Genomic DNA, 26,206 nt, shown 5'->3' on the forward strand with positions numbered 1-26,206 from the left:
TAGACTGCCAAGGTCAGTAATTCTGCCTCTCTCTGTTTGGTGGCTTGGCTTGTACACAAAGCTAGAGGATTTGGTCCTGCCAGAGCTGACACCCTGGAGCCTCCTGAGCTTATGTTGGGGAGAATATAGAGGCTGTGGTTCACTCACATGTCTGCAAATGGCCAGCCAGGCTTTTACCTTGGTCTGTCCCTTAGTGGGAGAACAGGTGATCTGGCTTCCAAATGCAGAATCAACAGCAAGTACTCAAGAGGCCCCTCAGCCTTGGGCCTATAAGGTAGCATGGCTCTAGAGGCCCCAGTGGTGTACCTTGCTCTGAAGCCTTCTTAGAAGGGCAATTGAGAATCGCTCACCTATGGTTCCTGGTAACAAAAGGCCTCCAGTGGCTCAAGTGAACCTTGGGCAGGTCCCAGCTTCCCCTTTCCAAAGGTCGAAAGACACTATTTTTTTTTTTTTTTTTGGTTTTTCGAGACAGGGTTTCTCTGTGTAGCTTTGTGCCTTTCCTGGATCTCGCTCTGTAGACCAGGCTGGCCTCGAACTTGCAAAGATCCGCCTGGCTCTGCCTCCCAAGTGCTGGGATTAAAGGCGTGCACCACCACCGACCGCCCAGCTAAAAGACACTCTTGACATGAGTAGACAGACACCAGACAGTTATTTCAAAAAAAGTCTTTTAATTGTTCAAAATAGCACAAAACAACATCGCACTATGGTAATATTGAGTCACAGGGTTACTCTACAATAGATGAACGGGGTAGTACTGTTCTCAGAAGAGAAATCAAAGGGTGCTTGGGAGAAGGGATAGGGAAAACAAAGGGACCAGGCGAGTGGGCTCCAACTTGACTAAACATGACAGTTTTCCACAGAGAAATATGATACAATACACTAGAGGCTCCAGGGGGTATGGGCCTGAGCAGCTGAACACATTGGCTGTCCATTTTTAAATCCTTCAGTAACTTTCTTGCAAGTATTACTCACCGCCTAAAACTTGCGTCCCGGAGAGAAAAATCCAGAGCTTGGGGACAATGCTATGAAATTAATTACTGAGTTTGTGTCATGTACCTACTCCCAACCTCTGTGGGATATATAGCATACCCCACACACTTGGGGCTGCCTTCAAGGTGTCCAGGTCCCACCTGTTCCCTGCCCCTGCTGTTTTGTTCAGGGTCAGTCCTCTGCAAGTGATGCTAATGAAGATGTAGAAGCCCAAGCCTCTACATGTTAAGTGCTAACCCACAGGGAATAAAGGTCAATGTCTCACACTGTTCCAAAAGCAGGTAGGGGCTAGCAACAGGAAATTAGGCAGTGTCTATCAGGTCCTACCCAGGACACTCTCTCTCCTGCCCTAGCTGCTCTCTCAGCTTTTTCCCCAGAAAGATCCTTGCCAATGATTAGCCAAGAGGGGGGAAAATGGAAGAAAAAAAATACGATACACATTCTGTACACAGCTAACAAAAAGGGATAAACCCCCACACGCTAAGGCTAAAATTACAATAAAAATGTTATACTTCATTAATTTCAACTTAAAAAATACAACAAATGCAGCAGTTGGTGATGTGTCCCCCAGGCTCAAGCAAGGTGGGCCAAAGCCAGGATCACTGGGGGCCACTCTGTGCCCAATAGGAGGATTTCACAGCCACTGCTCAGACCACCCAAGGCTCCTTTTCCCTCATCTTTTTTGTAAAGAGGAAGGGAGAGGTGTTAAGTGGTAGCACAAAGGCCTCTGAGATGTGTTCTGCTTCTGGTGGGTTTGCTGGACAAGACAGATTCTACGAAGCCTGAATAAGCGATGGGACGTGGCTGGAAATAAAAGATGGCTAGAAACAAAACAAAAATAGAACCAGACAGACACCCAGGATGGGGTACCTGCTGGGGAAAGCCTCTGAAAGAACTCGGGGGATACTCTTCCCCACTCCAGCCCTTGGCTGCCTCTCAGGCCAAGGGTGATGAACTACAAACAAGTGCAGGCTTAAGTGTGGGTGCTATCTCCTTTGTTTTTTAGTTTTTATTTCTCTTCCCAAAGTCTCTGAACTGTCCAGTTGTACTCAGCTCAGGGAGGTCACCAGGTAGGGAAAAGAAAGGAGCACAACTTGTGCTCATTTGTTTACTCGCCAGTCTTTCCAATCTGCCTTCTGCTTCCTCCCAACAGCAATGGTAAAGTGTGCTTTCTTTATTGTAAAAACAGAGGGAAAGGGGGAGACTGAATGGTAGCCAGGTCCTGGTGAGGGTGAAGTGCAAAGGCTGGGTAGGCAGGGTGGGAGGGTGAGCCCTATAGGGCGTTCCTGAAGCAGAGGGGTCTGGAGGATCCAGATGCTGGCCAGCTTCCTCACTGACCATCAGCCTTAGACTTCTTTGGAGCAGATTTCCTTATGTAAGAAACAGAGGAGGAACAGTTACAGAGGATCCCAAGAGCATCACAAAAACACTGACTCAGGACCCTATGTAAATATAGTTCCAAGCAGCTGATGAGAGGTGAGGCCTATTTCTACTCTAAGTAGCCCCCAGAAGATTCCTGAAAGAGAATCGCTGCTTACATTTCTGGAGACGACATGGGCCTCTTGCTGGCTGGCTTGGTGCCCGAGTTGTCTTTACTGGTTTCTGAAAGGAATGGGATAGATGGTGAGCAACCCAACAAAAGGCAGGAACACCTGGGTTTACCCTACTTGTCATGGTCCTGATTGCTCATGTCATCCTTCAGGTCTCTGATCTTTGCAGGATAGGAGTCAGAAATCCTTTTGGCCCAGCTCCTGCCCTCAATGCCCCCAAGACAGATGTTTCCTAGAAGCTGGCCTCAGCTTAGGCTCCTCATCTTAATGGCCCTGGGATATGCTGTTCTTGGGCCTAACAGCTTTTGCTTTCTTTAGACCTCTAACCTTTCTTGCTTTTAGACACCCCAGGGTATCTTCTGTGCACCCAAGAGCACGAGAGGCTCCTGTCTCTATAGCATCCTACACCCGTATATCCCAATCTGAAGCCCTCCTAGTCTACCTAGGTTAGGTATCTCTGCTCTCCCGTGCCTTCCCTAAAAATTGCCCCAAGAGGCTTATGAATACTTACTTACCTTGCAACCACCTCACTTGTGTAGCAGGGCCATAGCCCTTTTCATTGCGGGCAGCAATGCGGAAGATGATGGCAGGCTTGGTGGTGTAGTCAATGTGGGCATTGGAGAGGCTGGAGGACTGCACGAGGCAGGAAGGGCTAGGCCCACAGTACACTCGCATGAAGGCTAGCTGGGCTGGGGTGGAGCTCTTGGGCTCACCACCAGCCTGTGAGCTCTGGATGGCCAGGTACACAGAATACTCGATGATCTTGCCGGAGGTCACAGATGGTGGCTCCCAGGTGAGGTGAGCACCATCTGGGCTCTAGAACCCAGGACATAAAGTCAAGCCTTGTCTTCTTCAGCCACTGTGGATTCAGCCCACCCTGCCTGTGCCCAGAGCAAGAAGGCTAGAAGTTTCTAAGGACTGCTAATTACCCCCATAAACAATCTCCCCCAACACAACAGATAATCCAAGGGCTGGTGAGATGGCTCAGCAGTATGGTAAAGGTGCCTGCTGCCAAGCCTAATGACTGAATTGATCTCCCCTACCCACATGACCTCCTTTGACCTTCACATGAGCAAAACACACACACACACACACACACACACACACACACACACACACACACACAAATAAAAATTAATACAAAATTAACCAAAACAACCCAGATAGTCCACACCAAATTTCAAAGGACTGTAAGAGAACCTTTTAACACCCCCAACTCATTACCTAACTCATAACTTGTCACTTAGCTTCTTGGTGCCTCAGTTTCTGCATTTGAGAATAGGACTAACAGAACCCAGACCTCCTTGGGATTTTCAAGATTAGACAAAAGATTTATCAGTGAAGAACCTGGCACATGACCTCTGTTTACTAAGGGTGAGTGTGGCTACTTTGCCCTTATCTGGTACACTCTCGGTCCAGCCACCCCCTGGGGCTCTGTTCATATGTACCTCCTTAGAGCAGAGACAGCAGACCAATAGGGAACAGAAAGGCAGCCCATAGAAAAGACTCACCTTGCTGATTTTAATGGCACAAGGAGCCCCTGGGAAACCAGGCAAACAGGTCTTAAAGGCTGAGATCTCACTAAAGGGCCCCCGGCCACAAGCATTGATTCCAGCAACACGAAATTTATAGGCAGTGCCTGGCTGTAGCTCCTGCTTCTTCAGCTGGTTATAGTCTGGGACCATGCCTGAGTCATCCTAGGGCAAGAAGTGGAATACCAAGGAGGAAGAAGAAAATGGCACAAGGCCTACAGTCAAAAAGAATACTATAGAAACTAGGGGCAGTTCAGGGCTATAGTGCTTGTCTAGAATGGCCAACGTCCTAGGGGGACCATGGAACCCAGACTTCTGTTCAGTGATGGCTGTCCTTATAGCAAGGCCCTAGGGACATGGTGAGGTTCACTTGGTGCTATCAGGAAAGAATCAAGTTTTTACTTTCTTACTCTCTGAGAAGGTCTCCATCTGGCTGTCCTCTCATTTCTTAATTCAAAAGTGGCACAAAGGTGGGATTCTCCTGTGAGCCCCCTTGCAAAGTTGTAAAGCTAAGTTTATTTCTATGATAGTTGTCTCACAGGCAGGGCAGGATCCACCCCATCACCCAAAGGTGCCAATTACTGGGTATACTTACATCTGACTGAATAGCATCATCTGATGGCAGAAAATAGTGTGTCACCATTACACTGGTACCCTTAATGACCCCCACATCAAACCACTGGTTCTCCTTTTTCACAGGGGCTTTGCTGGGTGGGGGTGGCAAGTCTGGTTTCTGGAGAACAGAAATGAGATGACATCAAGTCCTTAGGGCCCAAAAGCAGTGCTGTTCCTATCCCCTGGGGCCCACTGCACTGGACTCACCACACCCAGGGACTCGATGCCATTGGCCACTTCAGTTAGGGTAGCTGCAGCCTGCATCTTTGCTGGGCTGGCTACAACAACAGGCTGGGGAGCCACAAATGTGTTGGATGGAGCCAGGCCTGGGAAGAAACAAAGTATCAGTCGGGAGAAGTTCTGTGTTGAGCCAGAACCTCCTGGAACCTCCATGCCACCCTTGCCACAGTGTCCATCTCCCACCAGTTCAACTCTATTAACAATTTACCCCTGCCAAAAAGCAGCCCAGCTTACTCTCAGTGGCTGTTGAGGGTAGCAAGGCCACAGTGCTAGGGACGGCACTAGCTAGCTCGTTGAGGCAGTTGCTCTCGATGGATGGATCATTGAGACTGTCAGCTGGGGCCAGAGCCTCAGTAGGGAGGTGGTGCTGCTGCTGGGCTTGAGCTTGAGCCTCCTGGAGCTGCTGCTGCTGTTGCACCAGGGCTGCAAGCTCCTGCTGTGTCAGCACAATGGGTATGGTGGTGGCCTGACCTTCTTGGCCCTCAGCTGAAAGGTGACCCAGCTCTGCTTGTGTCACTGCTGCTGCTGCTTCAGATGTATCCATGGGTTCCCCAGTGCCTGCTCCAGGACCAAAAAAACCCTACTATTCAAAAGAATACTAATGTGCCTGGCCCAACAGACAGCAATGGTGTTCCTGAGATCTTGTTTTCCTTAGCTTTTATCCTGTTCACACTTTACTATACCCTCACCACTGGGCCCTGTGTCTCCTTTCTAGGACCACCTGTCCTACACAGGCCTCCCTTGAGGCACACTATGCACTCTCATAGGAAGCATGTCTTCTCATCTCAAGTTGTCCCCATATAGTGCTTTAGCCCTCCCTATTAGGCTGTCACTCATCCCAAGGGGCCTATCCCTCAAAGCTCTCAGTTGATACTTACCCATGACAGCTTGCTGTGCAGCCTGGAGCACAGCCTGGATGGCCAAGGCTTGAGCTTCTTCAGTGGCTGCAGCTTGGGCAGCTGCTTCAGCAGCAGCAGTCACAGCTAGCTCCTCTGGGGTGAGCCCTGTTACCATAAGGGTGGTGGTGCCCGCCTGGGCCTCAGCCATCAGTTCTTGGGGAAGTGATAACTGGTCTACTTCAGACTGTGAAGGTGGAGGTGGCTGGACCACCACAGTGGCCACAACAGCAGAGCTGGCAGGCTCCTGGACTGAAGATGGGTCCCCAGTGCTGCTCAGATCCACGGCGGCCTGGAGTTCAGGGGTCTGGGAGGCTGACAGGACCTCAGCGGACTCCCCCATCAGAGGGGTAGAGGCAGACTGAAGGAGTTGCCGTGGTGGCAGCTGCTGGCGAGGCCCTGGTGAGACCTGGAGTTCCTCTGGGGGCTGCAGGATGTCAACAGCAGAGAAGGGCATGTCAGAAGTTTCTGTGTTGGCTATGGTCACTGTTATCGTGGCTGGGATGGGGACTTCGGAAGTCAGAGCCCCTGGGGTAGTCTCAGTCAGTGATGAGATGTTCTAGAAAGGGAGAGAAGCCCCCGTCAGAGGGAGAGGGGAGGAGACGGAGGCTAGTACTAGGTAGTGGGGATGAAAAACAAGATGGCCTTTATTTTTTCCTGTAGGCCTATGGTATCAACCATGACAGACTGGCTACCTTTAACCCCATGCTAAATGTAGATGGGGAAGGTGGGTAAAGGAGCAGCTTGAAGGGTGTCAAGTTTCAACTCATGCTCAGAGAGGTTTCACTGTAGAGACAAATTATGGAAAACAGCCAAGATGGAAGCCAGCATCAGAGACAAAGTACCCAGATACCAAGACTGCCCTTTTATGGTCTGGAAGAACCAAGGAGCAATGCCATGTCTGGTATAATAGCGACATCTGGTGTCCATCTCTGGAACAGCACAAATAAAAGGCATAGTGGGCAAAAGACCACAGAACGGACCCTCTGGGAAGCTTACCGGCACAGAGGGACCTGGGACTGGTGTAGACTGTGTCACAGTGGTCACTGCTCGTGGCAGTGTGGAGGACACTGTTGTTGTGATACCACTGGCGCTGGTGATGTTTGTGCTGTCACCTTGGGTGTCTCACCACCTCTCCCTGGTCACTGGCAGCTGGTGGAGGGTCTGTGGGTGTCAAAGGGGGGACCAGTTGACTTCCACTTGCTTTTACCACCACAGGTTTCCTAGAAATTGCCACCCCCCACTATGGCTAATATAGCCAGAATATCTGTACCCTACTATATTAGGCACTTTTCACTCACCTTGGTTTGAGCTCATGTTAGAGGTGACAGTGGTAGCTGTGTGTGTGGTGCCTGTCTCGTGGGTCTCGCAAGGAGGGTTGGAGCATACCCTCTGTGTTGAGAAAGAAGCCAGCAATGTGGTACCAGCCTGGGAGGTGACGGTGGGCACTGCTACAACCTCTAAGCCAGACTCCAGGGTTTCATGAGCAGGAGTAGCATCAGGAAGCAGGGCATCCACACTGACTGACATAGTGGTGCCAGTGGAAGTTGTCTGGTGTGTCTCACAAGGACGGCCACCGGCAGGCTGTTGTCCACCCTCAGGCTGGCCTGCACTTCCATTTGATGTGGCAGTAGTGGCAGTGTGTGTGGTTCCAGTCTCATGAGTCTCACAAGGCGGGTTGGAGCATACCCTCTGGGCACTGCCCGCATTGGAGGTAGTGGCAGTGTTGGTGGTGCCCGTCTCATGGGTCTCACACGGTGGGTTGGAGCAGACTTGGGTCACGGTAGCTGAAGGGCACAATAGCGCCTCTAGGGCTGTCATAGTCATGGTGCTGCTGGGAGAGCTTGCCTGGAGGCTCTCATATGTAGATGTGGGGACCACCCGAGTTGCACCAAGCTCCCCAGCACCCATGATAGAGAGGGCTGTGGTTGGGGTATTGGTTGTATAAGTATGATATGTCTCCAGCTGGTGCCCTGTGGGCATGTCCTTGTTGCTAGGGCCACTTGGCCCAACTCTAACATTTGGAAGGGCTAGCTGCACAAGGGCAGGGCTGTGGCTCCCAGCCTCCAGTGCTACACTTGGCCTGAGCAGTGGGCTAGCTGGGCATGGAGCTCCGGTGGCCTGCACAGTCATGGTGGTGCTGGTCATGTTGGTCTGCTGTGTTTGGCACTGAGGCTTCATAGTACTCTGGGCTCTCTCCAATGCCCCAGGAGCCACAGTGATCCGCACTACAGTGGGGGTGCTAGAGGCATGACGAGTGTCTCGCTGCTGCCCAGTGCCAATGCTGGACATTGCTGTAGTAGCAGTGCTGGTGGTACCTGTCTCATGAGTCTCACAAGGGGGGTTTGAGCAGCCATGCTGACCAGCCATGTTGGATGTGGCTGTTGTGGCAGTGTTGGTGGTGCCTGTCTCATGGGTCTCACAGGGGGGGTTTGAACAGACACGGACCACATTACCATTCTGTTGTCCCACAGCTGAGGACACAAGAGAAGCAGCTGCCTCCTGTCTGTCACAAACAAACTGCACCTGGGTAGGCTGAGGATGTCCCCCAAGGTTAGCCACAACAGTGGTGGTGGCTGTGTTGGTGGTGCCTGTTTCATGGGTTTCACAGGGTGGGTTGGAGCACACCAGTGTCACAGTGCCAGGCTGTACATCACCCTGGCCCGAGTCAGCGATGGTGACTGTTGCTGTGGGCTGCTCTGTAGTAGGTGAGGCCAAAATGGACACAGGAAGGTCATGTACAGGCTGGGCCTCAACCCCACTGGGTGCTGTGATCAGAGTAACCTGGGTAGGCTGGGAGACAGGCTGGGGGACACAGTAGAATAGAGGAGTTAGTGTCTGAACTATGTGATTTCTCATTTGACTCTCCTACTAGTCTATGCTTGTCCATTCTGGCTGGGACCACCAACTCTGCTAACTAGCCCAGGCAAATCTAAGACTCACTTGCCCCATGATCTCAAAACAATGACTTATTCAGACTAAGATGGAGGGGCTATGAGGCAGAGCTGGGGCAGGAGAGGGGGTTGGCCTATTTGCTGATACAAAGGCCAGCATTAGATCTCTTACCACTTCTTGTCTAGTTTGAGAGAAAAAAAAACATGTCAGGAGGACAAATACTATATGCACACACAATACATTATGAGATCCTACTGTCTGCAAACGAAATAGCTGAAATAAGATATGTCACTGGAAAAGACTAAAACAGAGATCACACACACCACATGTGGAAAAACTCACAGCTGCACAGGGCTGCAGAACAGCACCTGGAAAGGGGCGAAAAGACGAAGTGCCTCCTACTTTGATGTGGGAGTACTGCTGTATGGTGGTATATCCTTGGAACTCACTTACCTGCATTGTGATTGTGGGTGTAGTAAGCCCACCAGCAGCTGTCAGTGTGGTCTGTGCAGCTGATACTGTGATGGCAGTAGGGTTGATCACCTGGCTTGAGAGAGTGGCAATGGTGCCCAAGGTGGTGATAGGTGTGGCCAGGGAGGCACTGGTGCTATGGGCCCCAGCTCCTGCAAGGCTAGTAGAGACAGTGCCTGTCACTGTGCCTAGGGTTGTGACACCTAACAGGAGGAAGAGGCAGAAGTAGAATGAAGCTTATTGCTACCACTTTCTATATAGTAGCATGTCTCTGGAAAGGGCTGGGAAATGGGAGCTTTGCCACCAAGGACAGAAGGCTCTGGAGAGAGCACCTGTCATCCTCCCCCAGCCAGACTAGAGGTTATGTCCAGAAGAAGACTGGAGGGAGAGCCCAGTCACTGCCAAGGACCTGGCCTGTGGGCTACACACCTGTGGTGCCCTTCACAACCAATGTGGTGACAGCTGGCTTGACAGCGGAGACGGTGACAGGGGTGACCAGGCGAACGCCGCCCATGGGCACTGTGCGGAGGATGGTGCCTGGCTGTCCAGGGGCCCCCTTTAGCACCACCTGGAACACCAGAGCAAAGTGCCACCAATGTCACTTTCAGGCTGACTGGACTATACTGCCCCTCTCAGGCCTGTTAGGAGGACACATGTGGTCTGCACTAGAATGAGGTGAAAAGGAGCCTCTTGTGCCTCACCTGGGTCACTCCTTGCTGTCCATGGCCAGTAGCAATCTTGGGGACAGCAGTGATGATTTTGGCAGGTGCTCCTGTTCCAGAAGTCATTACCTTGGTGGTGATAATTGTGATGGGGGACTTAATGCCGGGACTGCTGGTAACACCTGCATTGGGGAAGGGTCCAGAGAAAATAAGCTCTGTGAAAGCTTCCCATCTTCTTCCTGAATTACACTCACCAGCAAGGGCCTTTTGAAAGCTGTATGTTTACCTGTGGCGCCTGCCTGGGTGATAATGGCTGACATGGGAATGGTCTTGATAATGGTAGTCGTGCCAGGTTTGGTGGTGCTGGGAGAGACACTACTGATGCCCAGGATCGTAGGCTTGGTCCCTGCTCCACTAGCCTGTGTGGTGGTGATGATGGTTGTGGGCTTGCCATCTGCTGATGTTACCAGCTTCAGGATAGTCCCCGCTGGCAGAGGCCCTTTGGTCTGAAAGGGAAAAGCTGTGAGTGAACAGGAACTACTGCCAAAAAGCAACAATAGGTGTAGCTACTCTAACTCAGAATATTCTGATTATTGTGGGTTGTATGGTATCAGCAGGCCTTTGAGCTACTTGTGCTTATGGGACCTTCTGTCCTTATTTCTCAGTGCCCATTCATCCCTATAGGCCTGGAGTTTAGGGATGACTTCTGGGGAGACAGTGAGAGCTCACCTGGATGATCTGAGTCACAGGGCCTGTAGAGGCTTGGCCTGTGACTGCTGAAGTCTGAACTGGTTTGGTCTGGACCACTGACATCACTTTTCCCAGATTGGAAATCTAAAAAGGAAAGAATGGAGCAGGAGTGATCTGGAACCAAACAAGGGCATGGCCTGGGCTAGGACTATACTGGAGTTAGCCCATGACAGTAAGTCACCAGTGGCATTCACCATAGCCTGGCAGCTGTCACACACAGCCAGATGGTGCCTGTCACTCACCAGAGCACTGCCTCCTGGGACAGAGATGGGGCTCTTCACTAGGGTGATGGTTTTGGTGACTCCGCCTACCACTGTGGTCACCACCTGGGCTTGCTGGGCCACTGTCACAGTGCCCGATTTGTGTACCGTGATGATAGGACGGGTAGACGTGTTGGCAGCAGAGGACACAGATGTCCCCACTTGGGCAGCTGCAGTCTTTAGCATGCGAGTGGCTGGGTTGCTCACCTGGAGAAGCAGAGATAAATGATGAGAATAGTGGCAACATAATGGCTCTATCTCTGATGACCACCTGTCCACCTAACTTGGTTGGCTGAGCACCAAAAGAGCAGCCTCAACTCCCCACCGGTCTAACCCAAGGCTGCACACAATTAAAGTAACTACATATTCCATAGCCCATGCCAGTACCAATTATAAACCGACGGCCTGAAGGGTTGGTCCAAAGCCTGGAACACATGGCCACTGCTTGTTCGATCATAGTGACCAGAAGTCACCAGCCCCAGGGCTACAGGCTCAGAACCAGACCCAGAAGATAAATGCTCACCATGACAGGGGAGGAGGCCACCTTCACAGTGGCTGGAAGAGTGGTTGTGCCAGGTGTCACAGCCACTGTCTTGACAATGGTGGTGCCTGCTGGGACACTCAGCACTGTGGGTGCTGAGGAAGGAGGGATTTTCTGTGTGGCAGCGGCAGCAGCAGCCAATGCAGCCATTCCACTCATCTGCGGGTTGCTGCCAATCACCTGTGGTAGGCACAAAGCATGTGAGCTACAAGGGTTCTGTCTGACCTGCCTCCCAACTCCATGACCCTTTCAGAATCTGTGGGGGAGGGGAGCCTCAGTAGCATCCCTTGGTTTTTCCTAATGTTGGATCCTCTCTCCTAGTGCAAACAACAAGTAGGCAGGTGCTTGCCAAGTGCCTTTTTTTTTTTTTTTTGGAGAAAGGGTCTCATTGTAGCTCAGACTATTCTCAAACTCATGAAGATGACCTTCAACTTCTGATCTTACTTCCACCTCTCAAACGTTGGGATTACTGACATGTAATACCACATACTTGGCTTATGCAGTGTGACGAACTGAATCTAGAGCTTCCTGCATGCTAGGCGAGCACTCCACTAATTGAGCTATACCCCTACAGCCCCAGAGAAGATTTTTAATCAAACAGTATAGTCAAGCTAGCCCTGGGGCATAATGCTTGTAGTACCAGCTACTCAGGAAGCTGAAGCAGAAAGATCACAGCTCACAGCAGTCAGTATTTGAAATACTTCCCTAACAGGGTTCTGTCCCCAGTACTGCAGAGATAAAGAAATAGACCAGAGCCAAAACTGTAGATGTATTTCAGTACAAGAACACATGCTTAGCACACAGGCAGTAATGAGTTTCACATACAACACCCATCAATACTACCACTGCTGCTGCTGAGTGTGATGGTTCATATGCTTATAACTCCAACACTTGGAAGGCTAAGGCATGATAATCTCTCTAAGTGGTAGATAGCCTGGGCTACAGAATTACTCTGTCAAAACCCAAAATGAAACAAATACAACCCTTGAGTTAGATACAGCTCATTCTTATAGGCCTGGGTCAAACCCAGCTAAACAGATTTTCCCCTTGGCCTTCCAAATCAGGAAGTTCACACTGAAAATGCCCCCAAGGAATACATGGAGCATTAGGCCCCCTTGAGGCATTATTTTCAATGCAACAGCACCTTACAAACAACAAAGGCATATGATGTACAGTGTGGGAGATGGTGGACTTCATGCATGCTAGTCAAGCATTCTATCAACTAAGTTACATCCCCAATCCCAGAGCAGTTATATTTTTTTAAAGATCACATAAGAACTCTGTTTATGCTATTGGGTTACCACAAAACCCCACTCAGTAACAGATCCTCACCGCCCCCTGGGCACTCTGTGTGGGTACAACCATTCGCACACTAGCAGGCAGAGAGGTCACAGTGACAGGGGCTTTTCCAGACTGGCTGGCAGGTCTCATGGTGACCAGTGGGGTTCCTGTTGTAGCCTGAGGACCAGTCACTTTGAGAACAGCAGGAACACCTGATAAGAAAAGAAGGTTGATCATCAGGTCCTCTTCCACAGTTATCCTGCCATTCTGCCAACTTTAAGGCAGACTTGAGCTACTTACTCCTTGACCTGCCTATTCTTTATGTGTGGATCTTCTATGTCCTCAACATAGTCCCTGCCAGCAAGAGCGCGCACTCTTATCCTCTAATCCTCAATAAGTCTGAAGCTAAAATCTACCAATCAACAAAGCAGCAGCTACGACTCAAGAAATGATTGTCTCCAGTGACTAGGCCCTACTCCAAATACCTTTAGTCCTTGTGGCTTACCTTGAGTCCTGGCTGCAGTGGGCACAGAAATGGAGCTGCCTGGCACTGTCGGCAAGACCTGGATTGTGGTAGTGCTTGGGGGTGCAGTGGCAGCCTGGGGCACAAGTGTGATGCCTACTTGGGTCAGTGGCTGCACAGCAGGTGCAGCTGCTGCAGGCGCAGGGCTCTTGGGAGGGTTGGCAGGCACAGATGGGACTGGATTGGGAGTGGGGGAGGTAGCCGTAGCAGCCGTGGCAGGAATGTCATATTTCTGGAGCTGCAGAAGGTAACTGTCGGCTGTTGCCACTGCACCCCAGCTAACCTCCAGTGAATTGGTGTTGGCTCGTACTAGTTGTACTCGGGCTGGGGGTGGTGGCTTTTCTGTAATACAACAATACAACTGTTAAGATAGGGAGTGACGAGGCCTCAGCATGTGGAACTGGCAGTGGCCTAGCACTTACCTGTCTCCAGATACCACAGGTCCTTGCAGCAGACCTGGTTGTTCCAGGCCTTGCGGTAGCCATCACGGCCACTCCAAATATACAAGCGAGTATTGATGGCAACAGCACAGTGACCGGCTCGAGCTCGAGGAATGTTGTCTTCCAGTGTATCCATTAGGATGGTTTCCCAGGCCATGGTATCTAGAGGTACACAAGTGTTGGAGGTCACACAAGACAAAAACCAACCAACCAACCAACCCCACCCAAACCCCCATACAAATGTCCCCACCCCCAATTCCCAAGTTTTTCTCTATTCTTTCACTGTTGGGGATGGTAAAGTTATTGGAGTAACAAATTAAAAGTAAACAAAAATAAGGCAAAAACAACATAAAAATTATGGTGGGAAAATTAGGAGGCATAGGCAGATGGATCTCTGAGTTCAAGGCCAGCCTGGTCTACAGAGTGAGTCCCAGGACACCCAGGGCTACACAGAGAAACCCTGATTTGAAAAAAAAAAAAAAAAAAGAAGGAAGCAAGGAAAAAAATTAAGCCATAAACTTGGGAAGTATTCTGAAGATATAGCCAAAGGTTTAACTCCTTGCACATAAAGTAATACAATCCTAAGAAAGAGGAAAAGAGAAACAATATATGGAAAAATGAAGTAAAGATCTTAAGAAAATGCATGCATCGTCAGTCAAAATAAGAGCAACTCAAATTTTTTGTTTTTGTTTTTGATATGGGGGTTTCACTATGAAAGACGGGACTAGTCTCAAACTCAAGAGATCCATCTGCCTCTGCCTCATGAGTGCTAGGATTAAAGTCATACGCCATAGTAAAAAAAATGTGATACTCATTGTGCAGGGATATGAAATGATCGCCAAGATATAGTAAGGGAAAAGGGCCACTTGGCCCTGTGTACGGCAGGCTAAGGTCCTAGAGCTACTGCCTGTATAGAAGAGTCCCTGCAATGGGGTACAAGAAACATATCTTCTTCACTGTATGTGCTTTTGCACTTGTGGATGTCAGGCACATATGAAGAATCTATCCAAACTAAAAGGAGTGCTGCCTGAGAGTTCTCTACCTATCGGATACTTCTGGGTGAATTCTAGAAAGATCCATGAGCCCAGGTTTGCTCCTGTACACTGTAAAAATCTCCCAGTACCACTCCCAAACCACCCCACACCACCCCTGGCCACTCTAAGCCAGAGGAGGCCATACCCAGGTTGAGACAAGCCAGCGTGTTGGTACACTTCCACTCCTTCTCGTGTGTGGCCACTTTGACATCATCCATGACAAGAGGCACCCAGCCACCAAATACATACATTCTGGGAGGGTGAAGGAAAAGCAAGAGAGTTTTGAAGAAGTACCAAGCTAGAGGCTACCTCTTTTACCCAGAAAGTTCTGAATATGCTCAGTTCTCTAGAAGGCCCCAGGAGTCCCTGAAGATTCATGAAGCAGTTTACTATTGCACTTCCTACCTAATGGTTCAACTCTTACAAAGAACTATCATTTGTATAGCAGGAGAGTATTGTTTGGCTTATCTAAGGTGTACCTGAATCTCTATGAACCCTAGACCTTGGCATTCACAAACAATGCTATTTGTGCGAGGAGCTACAGCAGTCTTACTGGCCAAGAAATGGTCTCAGGTTGAGTTACATGCAGTTCTTTCCACCCTAAATCTGCCTTCTCTATGTTATAATAAGGTGGGTATGGGGCAGCCAAATGTCAGACCTGCCAGAAAGAAGTCTCCTTGGGATTGAAGGACAGTTGACAAAACTGACTTGAGAACTCTTCAGGCGCCAGGGGCAGCTCAGGTCAGGGAAGAGAAGAACAGATACTTACTTGTTTCCTATAGTGGTTGCAGAATGGAGGCTTCGAGGAAGGGGTGCCACCCCGCTAAGGCTGGGCTTATTCCATGTCAGTGTCTCTGCAGAGATGGAGTGAAAGGGATTACCTATGCTGGATCAAACACCATAGTTCAGGACTTGGGCCAAATGGAGCCTAAGCCAATGTAAGAACTGCATTCCTGTTGCCCTAAATCCCTCAGCAGGCCCTCCAATTTATTGTCCTAAGAGATAGGTTTCAGCATTTCTAAAGCTGTTTGTATGATTTGGGCAAGGTTTCTTCCCAAATGTACTGGGCACCTGCTATAAGGCAGTCGAGCTCTCAGGAATGGCACAGGGGTGTCAAGCTCACCCTAGCTTCTCCTTTACACTTCTACTCCCTGCAGAACACATTTACCCCCATGCCATTTTAGTAGTGGACAGGACCACACTTTAGAAAACATTGCTACTCAAGTTTTGCTTATGTTCAAATACTTGGGTGCTCTGATCCACGGGGCAATATAACCAAGATCTATGCCCCCCGCCCCCCAATCCATCAACCACTTCACAGACAAAGTAAAAGGTATAATTAATTGGTCTATGGGTAACCAATTTTACTGTTAGACATATCACAATATACCAATCCACAAAGAGACTGTCCACTGAAGAGTTAGTAGGGACTCTGCCCAAATTGAGAGAATTCCATTCTAAAAAGATTGTACTCTCTCCCTATTCTCCAGAAAAGCCCAACTGAGCCTTACTGTTTCTTATCCACTGACAAGGTCAAGAAGGACACTAGCTCCCCATGAGCCCCACCTCACCAGTCACTCAAGGCCAGCTACCCAGAAAACTGGCTTTGTTCTGAAGCTACTGGAACTGTAGCAGCTTCTTACCGATGTCTAGAGTCCAAAGGTCCCCTAGCCTGCAGCCACTCATCCCTCCATAGATCACCAGCTTGGATTTCTTGTTATCTTTTTCAGTGTAGACCACGGCAGTATGTGACTCCCGAGGTGGAGGCAGGACTCCGTAAGTGATGGGGATGTCCCAAGCTACCACTCCAGAGCCTGGCCGTAGTTCGAGGATATATAAGTCATTCAGGTACCTGAGGAAGATAATTTATAGCAAGCCTTGAGCATATGCACCACAGGCTTTACTGGGTATCTCAGAAAGCAGTAGATTCGTTAGAACATAAGAGCAAAGGCCAGGACCAGGCGTGGTAGTGGTGCACGCCTTTAATCCCAGTACCCAGGAGGCAGAGGCAGGTGGAACTCTGTTGAGTTTGAAGCCAGCCTGGTCTACAAAGTGAGTTCCAGGACAGCCAGAGCTGTTACACAGAGAAACCCTGTCTTGAAAAACAAAACAAACAAATGGAGCAAAGACCATGGAATCTTTGTTCCTGAAGAGGGGACTGACTGCCAGAAGCTTACCAGGTAAGTACAATTGGAGCAATGGAAGGGGTGTATGTGTGAAGCTATGATGGCAGCCTTAAGTTCAGACTCAGTGGCAGGTCCCTTCAGGATGTATACAATGTCAGACATTATACCTGGGCCTCTCTAGAGCAAGAGGCCTTAGTCAAGCTTAGAACTACCTCTAGACAGTAAGGCCTTTGGCTAAAGGCCTTAGAAAATGCCCATACAGAAAATGTATAAGCAGCAAAAGCTGCAAAGGAAGCAACCAGGTCTAATTTGGTCTGAGGGATAGGGACTAGTCTAAGGTAAAGCAGACTTCTACCTCGTGCCCAGCTTTCTCCTATAAGACCTACCCAGGGGTTCAGATTCAACGCTGGGAACTTCTTAAAAGGGCACTGAATGCATTCTCTCATTGACAACCCAGCAAAGGAGAGAAACATGGCTCTGTACCTGGAGCAAGTAGACCCACCCTGGTGGTATTCTCCAAAAAAAAAGGGACAAAGTCTCACCTCGGAATGTTGTTCTTGGGGTCCTCACTGTCATTGGCCAGACCCCCAAATAGGTAGCATTTGTTGCCCACAAGGGAGAAGCTGTGTCCAAGTCGAGGACACGGAGGAGGTCCATTTTTGGGCGTCTTTGCTTTCAGTCTCTTCCATTCCCAGCGACTGGCCTGCAAAATCAAGACTTAAAAGAATGACTACCAAGATGAAAAGGCCACTGGTAGGGGGCCTAGGGCAATTTGTGGCATAAGGAGAAGGTGGTCTTGAGTGAGGGGGCATATTGCTGGAACATGCAAGTCCTAAGGAATTTGGTTCTGTTCTCTCCTCTGATACTGTTCAAGATGATAACAGCCTTGGCAGACTCTTAACTGATCCCTTCCACTGCCTCTCCTGTCTTAACCCTCAAACACTATAAGGAACACTATGGAGAGTTCCATGAGGGCTGAGGCGGTGTATTAACCCAGGCCCAAAGGGGCTCTATGTTATTACCTGAAGTTCATAGAGGTCGTTGCTGTATTTTCCATACTCCACCATCCCACCAAACACCAGTAGACGAGTACCATCACACACAAAGCCATAGGCTGCACACCCTGGAGGGATATCCCCTCTCACAGCTGGGATAAACCACTGGTTGGTCGCTGAAGAACAAAAGGAAACAGTAGTCAAAACATTCAGGAGCTTCTTAGAACCCGAGCCCCTTTCTGCTTCTTCTTATTCTTTAAGTCTTATACTCTCCAACTCCTAGTCTTCAAATGTAACCAAGAGAGGAGAGGCTAGGCCAGTTTACTGTCCCTTAAGAATACCATCACCCCAAATCTCTAGTCACTCTAGCCAAGCCATCTGCAGAGCCCTGGCTTTCAAATTGCTGCACCACTGCCTGCTTCTCATCAAGGTCACCTCAGAAGACAGTTAAGTCACCAAAGATAATTCATCAGCCTCTGGGAATCTAGTAGTCGTTGACTTCCTTCCCCTACTGCTCACATGATTATCACAAACTTCTATACCCCAAATGCCCTCTAGGGCTTATGTTCTCCTCTTCAGAGCCCATTGCTGCAGTTTTAGGTGGTCCTAGAAACATCAACTGTTACAGGCTGATGCCTTCCCTCCAAGTAGGCAGTTAACAGGGAACAGAGGTCATAGCTTACTGGCTCAGAAGAGCATGAGGCAAGAATTAGTTTCTGCTGACCTCCCAGGCCTAGCTATCTCTGCTTTGACTTCCCTACTGGCTTGTCTCCTAAGTGATGGTCCACAGGTTCCATGGCAGTGCCCCCCCCCCAATGCCCGCACAAGTCCAGAATATTCTCAAGCCTGAGTGGCAACTGCCGTCGAGTTTCTGTGACAGAAATTTCTCAGGAGCCCCTCATACTTCTAGCAGGGGGTGAGGTGGGGAAGTTACCAAGAAAGGGCACCTCCTTGCTCCCTTAGGATGATACAAGATGATGGTTAAGCCTTCAGCTGGGACAGAGCCTTCCCTAGCTTGCCTGGCAGTCTGTTCTTTCACCTAGGCTCCTGTGTTCTTCACATCAGCAGTGGCAAGGTTTCTGGGAATGTTACAGGCAAGTATGTTTTTCTGCCATGTCATATATTTAAAGGATAAGCCACTTTCTCTCCAAAATCTCCAAGACTGGGGCCCAGAGGCAGACCTGCCACACGTACATGTCAGTCAGGTGAGATCTGAGAGGGCTGTAGCTGCTGTAGGGAAGGACTTCAAAGTCAAGACCAGTCTCCCTCCTGGGAGCTGATGGGAGGTCAGGTTATGTTTTGGAGGAAGTGACACAGGAGGCATTTGTGGACCAGTCTAGACTATTCATCTGCTTCTTAGCCATACTGTTCACACAGGGAGGCAGGCATACTACTACAAGTTAAGAAATAGATGTTCGATTTGGAGACCAATGTCTGAGAAAAAGAGGGAAAATGCTTGTTTTGCTCCCCCAGCCTTTATTCAGATGTATTTGGGACCCCCCATTTATAAATTCCTGTGTTCTCAATTCTAAGGCTCTATAAGCAACAATTGCACCCTGCTTTGCCTTAGGGGGGAAAGTCTTCCCAGGTGCCCCCAACACAGCTATTGGACTCCTCGGTGGTTTAGATGAGTCACTAAAATAGGTTGCCTAGGCCCCATCCTCTCTGCCATTTTCCTGCTGGAGTGATGAACTGCTTGTGCACATGCGTTCATGTGTCCACACACCCAAATGTTGGCTCTTGACCTCATTTCTCATTCCTAGTGCAAACACGAACCAAGAAATGTAGGAGTTTTCAATACTGAGGCAAATCAACCTTACATAAGTTGAAAGAGATGGTGTTAAACAATCTGTGGAAGGAGTTTTTCATCCAAGTTACAAAGGTAAAGCCAACAGGAACCTCTGAGGAAGAACCAATCCAGCTCTCAGTTAAAGAAAAGAGCCCAGAGCATGCCTGTAATTCCAGCACTTCAAAGACAGAAGTAGGAGGATCAGTCAGGGTTAGCCTGGGCTATAAGAGATCTTGTCTCAAAACAAAAACAGTCACAAACAAAAGACTCCAGAGCCCAAGAAAGGAAACTCACCTGAAGTCAGAGTAAAACCCAACAGGGGCATGAACCTGATTCACTATCTCATGTCTCTCACTTAGCTGAGAACCCTTGTGTTGACAGCATATAGGTAGTTAGTCATGAGACAAGGCTTAGGTGAAAGCTAAATGGCAAACGGGATTGACCTACAGCTTTCCCATCATGCTGATTCACTGACCTAGCTGGCCAGGCAGATGTTAGCTAGGATGTTCCTGGCCTCCCAGATCACCAGCTTCTCCTATGAGATCTAAGAGGTACTAATTTGGTTCTAGAATGTTTCTTCTGGCAAGAAGCCCTTCCCAACTCCCACCAGGAGTATATCAGGGAGCAAAGTTCCTGGTATGAAGATTAACATCACCTCTCCTTATCTCTTCTACGAATGTGCAAATATGTGAATTCCTATCTCCATCTTACAAATCTAACAGCTGTTCTCCCTTGCCCTCAAACACCCAGTGGGGTATCATGTAACCTAATCCCTGGGTCCCTCATTCTTGATATGCCCTGGCATGTCCCTGGCTATTTCCTAATCAGAAAAACTAACAGGCCAATCAGGAAGTGAGCCTGCTAAGAAGTAAAGAGGGCCTGAAAAAGATGGGAGAACAGAAATGATACCCATCTGACTTAGTAAAATTTAGGTATAGGGACAGAGGAAAAGGGATATGTTTCTAAGATGATGGTTTTCAGACTATGAACTGAATTAAGAAATAAGTGGTACAGCCGGGTGGTGGTGGTGCACATGTTTAATCCCAGCACTCAGGAGGCAGAGGCTGCTGTATCTCTGTAAGTCTGAGGCCAGCCTGGTCTACAGAGCAAGTCACAGGACAGCTAGGATGGTTACACAGAGAAACCTTATCTTGAAAACACACACACACACACACACACACACACACACACACACACACACACACACACACGAGAAAAGAAATAAGTGGCACAGCAGTCCCCATAAAGGTTCACACTCTGGCCCACTTCTACCACTAGCTAGTGCAGTGCCCCTGGATTTGACACTTCCCCTCTTGGATTCCAATTTCCTAATGTGTAAGAAGTCCCTTTAAATATTTTCTTTTTTCTTTCTTTCTTTTTTTTTCTTTTTTTGTTTTTTTCGAGACACTGTTTCTCTGCATAGCTTTGTGCCTTTCCTGGAGCTCACTTGGTAGCCCAGGCTGGCCTCAAACTCACAGAGATCCACCTGGCTCTGCCTCTCGAGTGCTGGGATTAAGGGCGTGCGCCACCACCGCCCGGAAAATATTTCCTACCACCAACTCTCAAGAGTCTATTGTAGGACTGGAGATGTGGCTCAGGGGTATAGCACTTGCTCAAAGCAATGTTCCACACCCAACCTTGGGGGGTGGGGGGAAGGTTGGTGACATCCAATATCTACTGAGGCAAAAGCAGCCTGGGAGAGGGAACAATCACACACACCCAGCTTCAGCACAACACAATCCACCCCAGACTCTGGATCCTTGAGCTTGAGGCCTCTTGAATAATCTGAATTGCCTCATGGAAATAAAATTTCTCCATGGACAATTGCAACCATAAGACCTATCAAAAGACAGTAAAGGGTCTCTCAGACCGTGGTGACTGCCACTAAATGGGGAAACCCATGCATGCATGCACTCTCTAGAACACACAAACCCGATTATTCCACTGGGTAACCCCTGGGTGAATTATACTCCATCCCCCACAAACTGAAGAGTTGAACAAGACAGCCAACTACACATACACCATGGAAAAGAAAAATGTTTCCAGATCAGCCTATTCTATAAAGGGGTAAAGATCAATCCCACAAAAGCAAAGGGGTACAGGCAGAGGCATGAACACATTATGAACTCAGGCCTCTTTGGAAACAAAACCACGGTAAGAAGAGGCATCTGTTGGGAAAGATGAGCAGCAAGGGCAGCATCAGGACTGCTAGAACTTGGGAGCTTGCCAAATACATGACACACCCAGAGCCCATCAAAACAAGGGGTACACCTTTTAAGGTGAAGAACAGGGTAACAGGGCCAGCTAGATGCTTTCTCAAGTCACCTAAAAATGATCAGGACAATTTGAAAACTGTTACTCTTGGAGGATTTCAGGCCTTTGCTGTAAGCTGACTTGTAGAAGGCTGGTTACCTACAACCTCTTTGCAAAATGGTAACAAATTAATACCAAAGTAGTCAATTGGTTTCAATAAACTAATGAATATGTAGAGATCCCAGGAAGCCATGACAGAGGCCTGCAGTGGACTTTGGTGCTGACTGTAATTAGGCCCCTGTCCTACTTTCTAAAATTGTATTTTCCTGCCAGAAAGTCTGCTCCAGGCCTTAGTAGAAGAAAGGCGTTCCAGGGTAGGGAGAAGGTGCTGCTGCTCCTGTAGAGGGCATCTCTAAAAACAGCTCCACAAGTTGCATCTCTGCCCTTGTCCTTACCTTACTGCGCTAATTCTTGCTACCACAGCTGTCTGGGCTGGCACAAACATCACCAATCCCCCCCCCTTTCTGAGGGGGCCCTGAGAAAAGCCCTGCTCCCTAGAGGCAACAGGTGCGGAGAGGCAAGGAACTCGGAGCGTCATGAACCACTCACCCATCAACTTGGAAGGGGGAATAATTCAGAGGTGCTGAGGCAGGCCTGCACACACAGCCTGGTGGGGGAGGTGCTGGGGAGCTGCGAGAAGTCTGGCTTCAACCCCCACTCCATGAACTACCCCAGACCACGATCTCCTGCCTGCTTCCTACCTTATCAGACCAAGGAGGCAAGGGGGTAGGGGTGGGTTGTCAATAGAATGGCCTTGCTGCACACTTGGTCCCGCCCTCACATGAAGACAAGGTGTCTGGGATGGTAGGGGCCCAGAAAAGATGAAGGTATATGGAAGAGGGAGGCTAAAGAGCTGACAAGGGAGGAAGCATTGCAGGCTGCACCTCCTGCAAAAGAGGGAAGCTTCCAGTCTACCACAGGCAAGGGGGGCTGGCTCTGTCTGGCTACACTAGTATTCCAGGCTCTCACCTAGACACAACTGGCGCATATTTCCGGCCTTAGCAAGTCCCAGTACTCTCCCTTAGGGCAAGGCAAAGGTCTTAGAGGCCTTTGGGCAGTCAACCGACAACTAAGGACAATCCCCTGTACTAGATGTGCAGAAAGTACTGCCACAGGGGAAGGATTCGACAAAGCTTTCTGCCCTAGAGGCAGAGCAAGGGAACCAAGCAAGGAACAACATGTGGCTTCCATAAGGGAGGGGGCAGAGGCCAGCCTGCAGATCAGCCATACCTGTAGACAGAGAGGCTCCTCCCAATTTGCAAAGGTTTTGGGGAGGGAGGTATTAGAAGGGACTGGTTAACCCCTTCAACCTCACAGGAAAGGAGGCACTGAGCTCTCCGGCCTGCTATGGCGGAGGGGGGGCGTTTAGAAGAACCTCAGCTGTTAAGGCACAGGAAAAGAAACAGTTTGAAGGAAAAAAAAACCCACAAAAATCCACAACTCGTACAAGTAAATACCTCCAACTGTGTGTGGGGGTGGGGGTGGGGAGGAGACAGCATAGCCATCCTGCCGTCGGCACTTGCCACAGGGTCGCATTAAACTATTAAAAGTCTGCCCCTTAAGGGTGCTTCCCTCTTTCTGGGTGCATAGAACGGATCTGTGATGTAGAAATTGTCTTTTCTCCTGAACGAGCATGGGCGCTGGAGATGAGGACGAGCGCAGGATGGGGGAGGATTCCGCCTGCGCCAAAAGAACACATCCGCTGCCGCGCCAGCCCCAGCCCGCCGGGTAACGGTGTACGTCTGAAGTCACCATCGCAGGCGACATCCCCTCCCCCTCACAAGTCAGACTAGAGGGTTTCTCTAAGTACCAAATGCAATCTTTAAACAGAGGAGAGTCCGGGGGTGTAGAACGGGGGTTGAAAAACCAGGGAAAAGCAAAGATGGCAAGCAAAGCAAGGAAGGAGGAAAGGACAGCAGGGGAGTGAAAGAGGGATGGAAAGAGGGGAGAAGATTGCGACGAGTGAAGGAGAGTGAGAGGAGATGAAGAGAAGGCTTTGAGAACCCAGCGGGCTTACACTCACCAGTGTTGTACACGTGTAGTTCGTCCACTATCCCTTCATTGCCGCCGCCAAACACCACTATGAGCTCCTTGATAGCCACGGCACGGTGGCCGTGGCGGGGTCGGGGCACGGGACCCGACCAACCCACCACTCGCTTCCAGCGGGGCTGCAGAAGCACCGCTGGCAAGTTGGCAGGAGACACAGCCGAAGCCATAGTTCCGGTTAAGAATGCAGTGGGAAGAAGTCACTGAGCGGGAGGGAGACCCTTAATTCTTCACACACCCCTTTTCGTCTAAGGTAGCTCTCACGGAGAAGCGGCTCCTTACACAGCGGTGGACGACTCCATGGAGGCCGCCATCTTAACTATCCTCCTTCCCTTTGGCTCTTCCCCCCTTCTCACTCGGCTCGTCTCCTTTAAAGCTTCTCAAAACTGCAGAGGACTTACTCCCGAGAAGCTGGAGGCCACTGAGCACTGCCGCTCTAACTATTTGCCCGGGTGCTCCCGCTTAGAACCTCGGGCAGGAGGCTCTGGGAGCCGCCATCTTGAGACGCCTCTCTTTCCTCCCTTCCTCAGTCGTAGCCCTCCCCCGCCGGAAATGGCGGAGCCCCGGCCCGGTTCCCACACCCCCCAGTCCTCAGCACTGGCTGGCTTCCGGGGCGGGTGGAAAAGAGCCACAAATGCCGCGGTTGTCTCAACCCCGTCGGCAGTCAGACCACAATTGTGGAAGCCGCCATCTTGAGACCGTCCTGCTTCACCGCCCAGCAGTTAGTACAGCAGCCGATCGCAGAACAACCCCAACGTTCCTTAAAAAGGCGCGTCAGAGGCTGGCAAAACCGGCTTGAACTGTTGGGGGCCCCGCGCCGCACAGCTCGTGAGGTTTCGCACCTCTCCCTTGAGTCCGCCTCTGCTGTTCAGGCTGTGCCTGCCGCTCTGGGTGCCGCCATCTTGAGACTAGCTTCCCCTTCCCCCTACTCTCTTCTTCCTGGACAGTTCTTCCACAGCAAACCAAAAGCAAGGCAGCGTCCAATCCTCGCTTCCTTTCTTATGACTTTCCCACAGGAGCTGCTCGAAAGAGCAGGAGTTAGGCCCTGAAGTGACAACTGTACGGCAGAAGAAGCGGTAACGGCAGGGCGCTCATGCCTCCTCCCTGGGAGCCGCCATCTTGTGTGAAGAAGTAACAACTAAACATGGCGGCGGTCGGGCGAGGGGGCGGAGTCAGGAGACGTCACCGCACTCGCACGTCTTCATCTCTGGGCTCAAGCCTCTTAAATGACTCAAAGCTCATAAAGAATTAAAGCTTCTTAAAAGTGCAATATGCTGTCTGGTTGCGGGCGAGTTGGCGATGCTGCGCAGTAGTCTAGAGAAAGAGCAGAACTCGGGTCAGGTGCAGTAGCGCCCCGCCCTGCGTCCCCCCTTAGCTCTCCTCCACGCCTCCTCCCTGGGAGCCGCCATCTTGCCACTTCCCCACGCCGGCTGTCTGCAGGCGTCAATAGCGACTTTCAGCACAAAACAAAGATGGCCGCAGCACCTGGAAATGCCCGGATGAAAATGTAACTCTCCCTAGACTCGCTTGGCCACGCCCCCTGGGAACGGTCTCCCGGGTCGCTGAAGGGACTGAAACCCGAGAAACAGCCTTAAACTAGCTGTGGAGATAGGGCACATGGTAGGTAAGGGTGCTAGAGAGGAGACACTGCGATTTCACCCCTGGGTGAGAAGCGGCTGTTTTCCCGCCCCGAATACTCAGCAGACAGCCAGAGCCCCGCCACAGTGGGGAGCTGGAGGCGGGGCGAAGCCGAAGGTGACGCCATGAGCACACAGGGGCGGAGCTACTGCCCGCTCCCAGGCCCGCCAGCACCACCCCCCGCCGGGCCTCCGAACGAGCCCAGGTGCACGCTCCGATTCGCAACGCGCCAGGCCACCCTCCCACACCGGCCCAACGGCACAGCACCGGAGTCAAGCCAGCGCGGGTGCAGCGCGCCACTCGCGTCACTTCGCGTCATCTGCCCCGCCTGCTTCCCAGGGCTCCTCGCCCCGCCCTTGCGCAGGCGTATAGCAGCTTTACGGGTCCGCCCTTTTTCGAGATTTGAATTTTCCCTAGCAAACCCAGAGAAGCAAAATACCCGGATGTGAACGCTGTCCTTTTCGCGCCAATATAGTAAATTCACACAACAACTTGGACAAGGGAACGTTACCGTCTTTATTTCTACGTTCTAAGTCTCCCAGCAGGCCAGTTAGGCATTGCAATATCATCATTATCATAAGCAAGCACAATGGTCCTAAACTGATGTCCCAGAGCTTAG

General features: G+C 50.2%; 1 protein-coding gene across 1 annotated transcript; it reads right to left on the bottom strand.

The window, feature by feature from the left end:
* Positions 1-647: 647 nt before the first annotated feature.
* On the bottom strand, positions 648-25,347 carry Hcfc1 (host cell factor C1). Its single transcript, XM_028888458.2, is given in 27 exon segments — positions 648-2,360; positions 2,529-2,592; positions 3,056-3,356; positions 4,052-4,237; positions 4,668-4,805; positions 4,895-5,013; positions 5,162-5,485; positions 5,806-6,250; positions 6,823-6,948; positions 6,950-6,987; positions 7,125-8,628; positions 9,172-9,392; positions 9,619-9,757; positions 9,891-10,033; positions 10,138-10,357; positions 10,581-10,685; positions 10,844-11,068; positions 11,385-11,582; positions 12,735-12,895; positions 13,189-13,548; positions 13,629-13,808; positions 14,826-14,932; positions 15,450-15,534; positions 16,324-16,532; positions 17,349-17,509; positions 17,829-17,977; positions 23,927-25,347. Coding segments are annotated over 27 exon segments (6,141 nt in total). The 5' UTR covers positions 24,120-25,347; the 3' UTR covers positions 648-2,320.
* Positions 25,348-26,206: the final 859 nt, after the last annotated feature.

Source organism: Peromyscus leucopus, chromosome X (genome assembly GCF_004664715.2).
Source record: "Peromyscus leucopus breed LL Stock chromosome X, UCI_PerLeu_2.1, whole genome shotgun sequence".
Lineage (NCBI taxonomy): Eukaryota > Metazoa > Chordata > Mammalia > Rodentia > Cricetidae > Peromyscus > Peromyscus leucopus.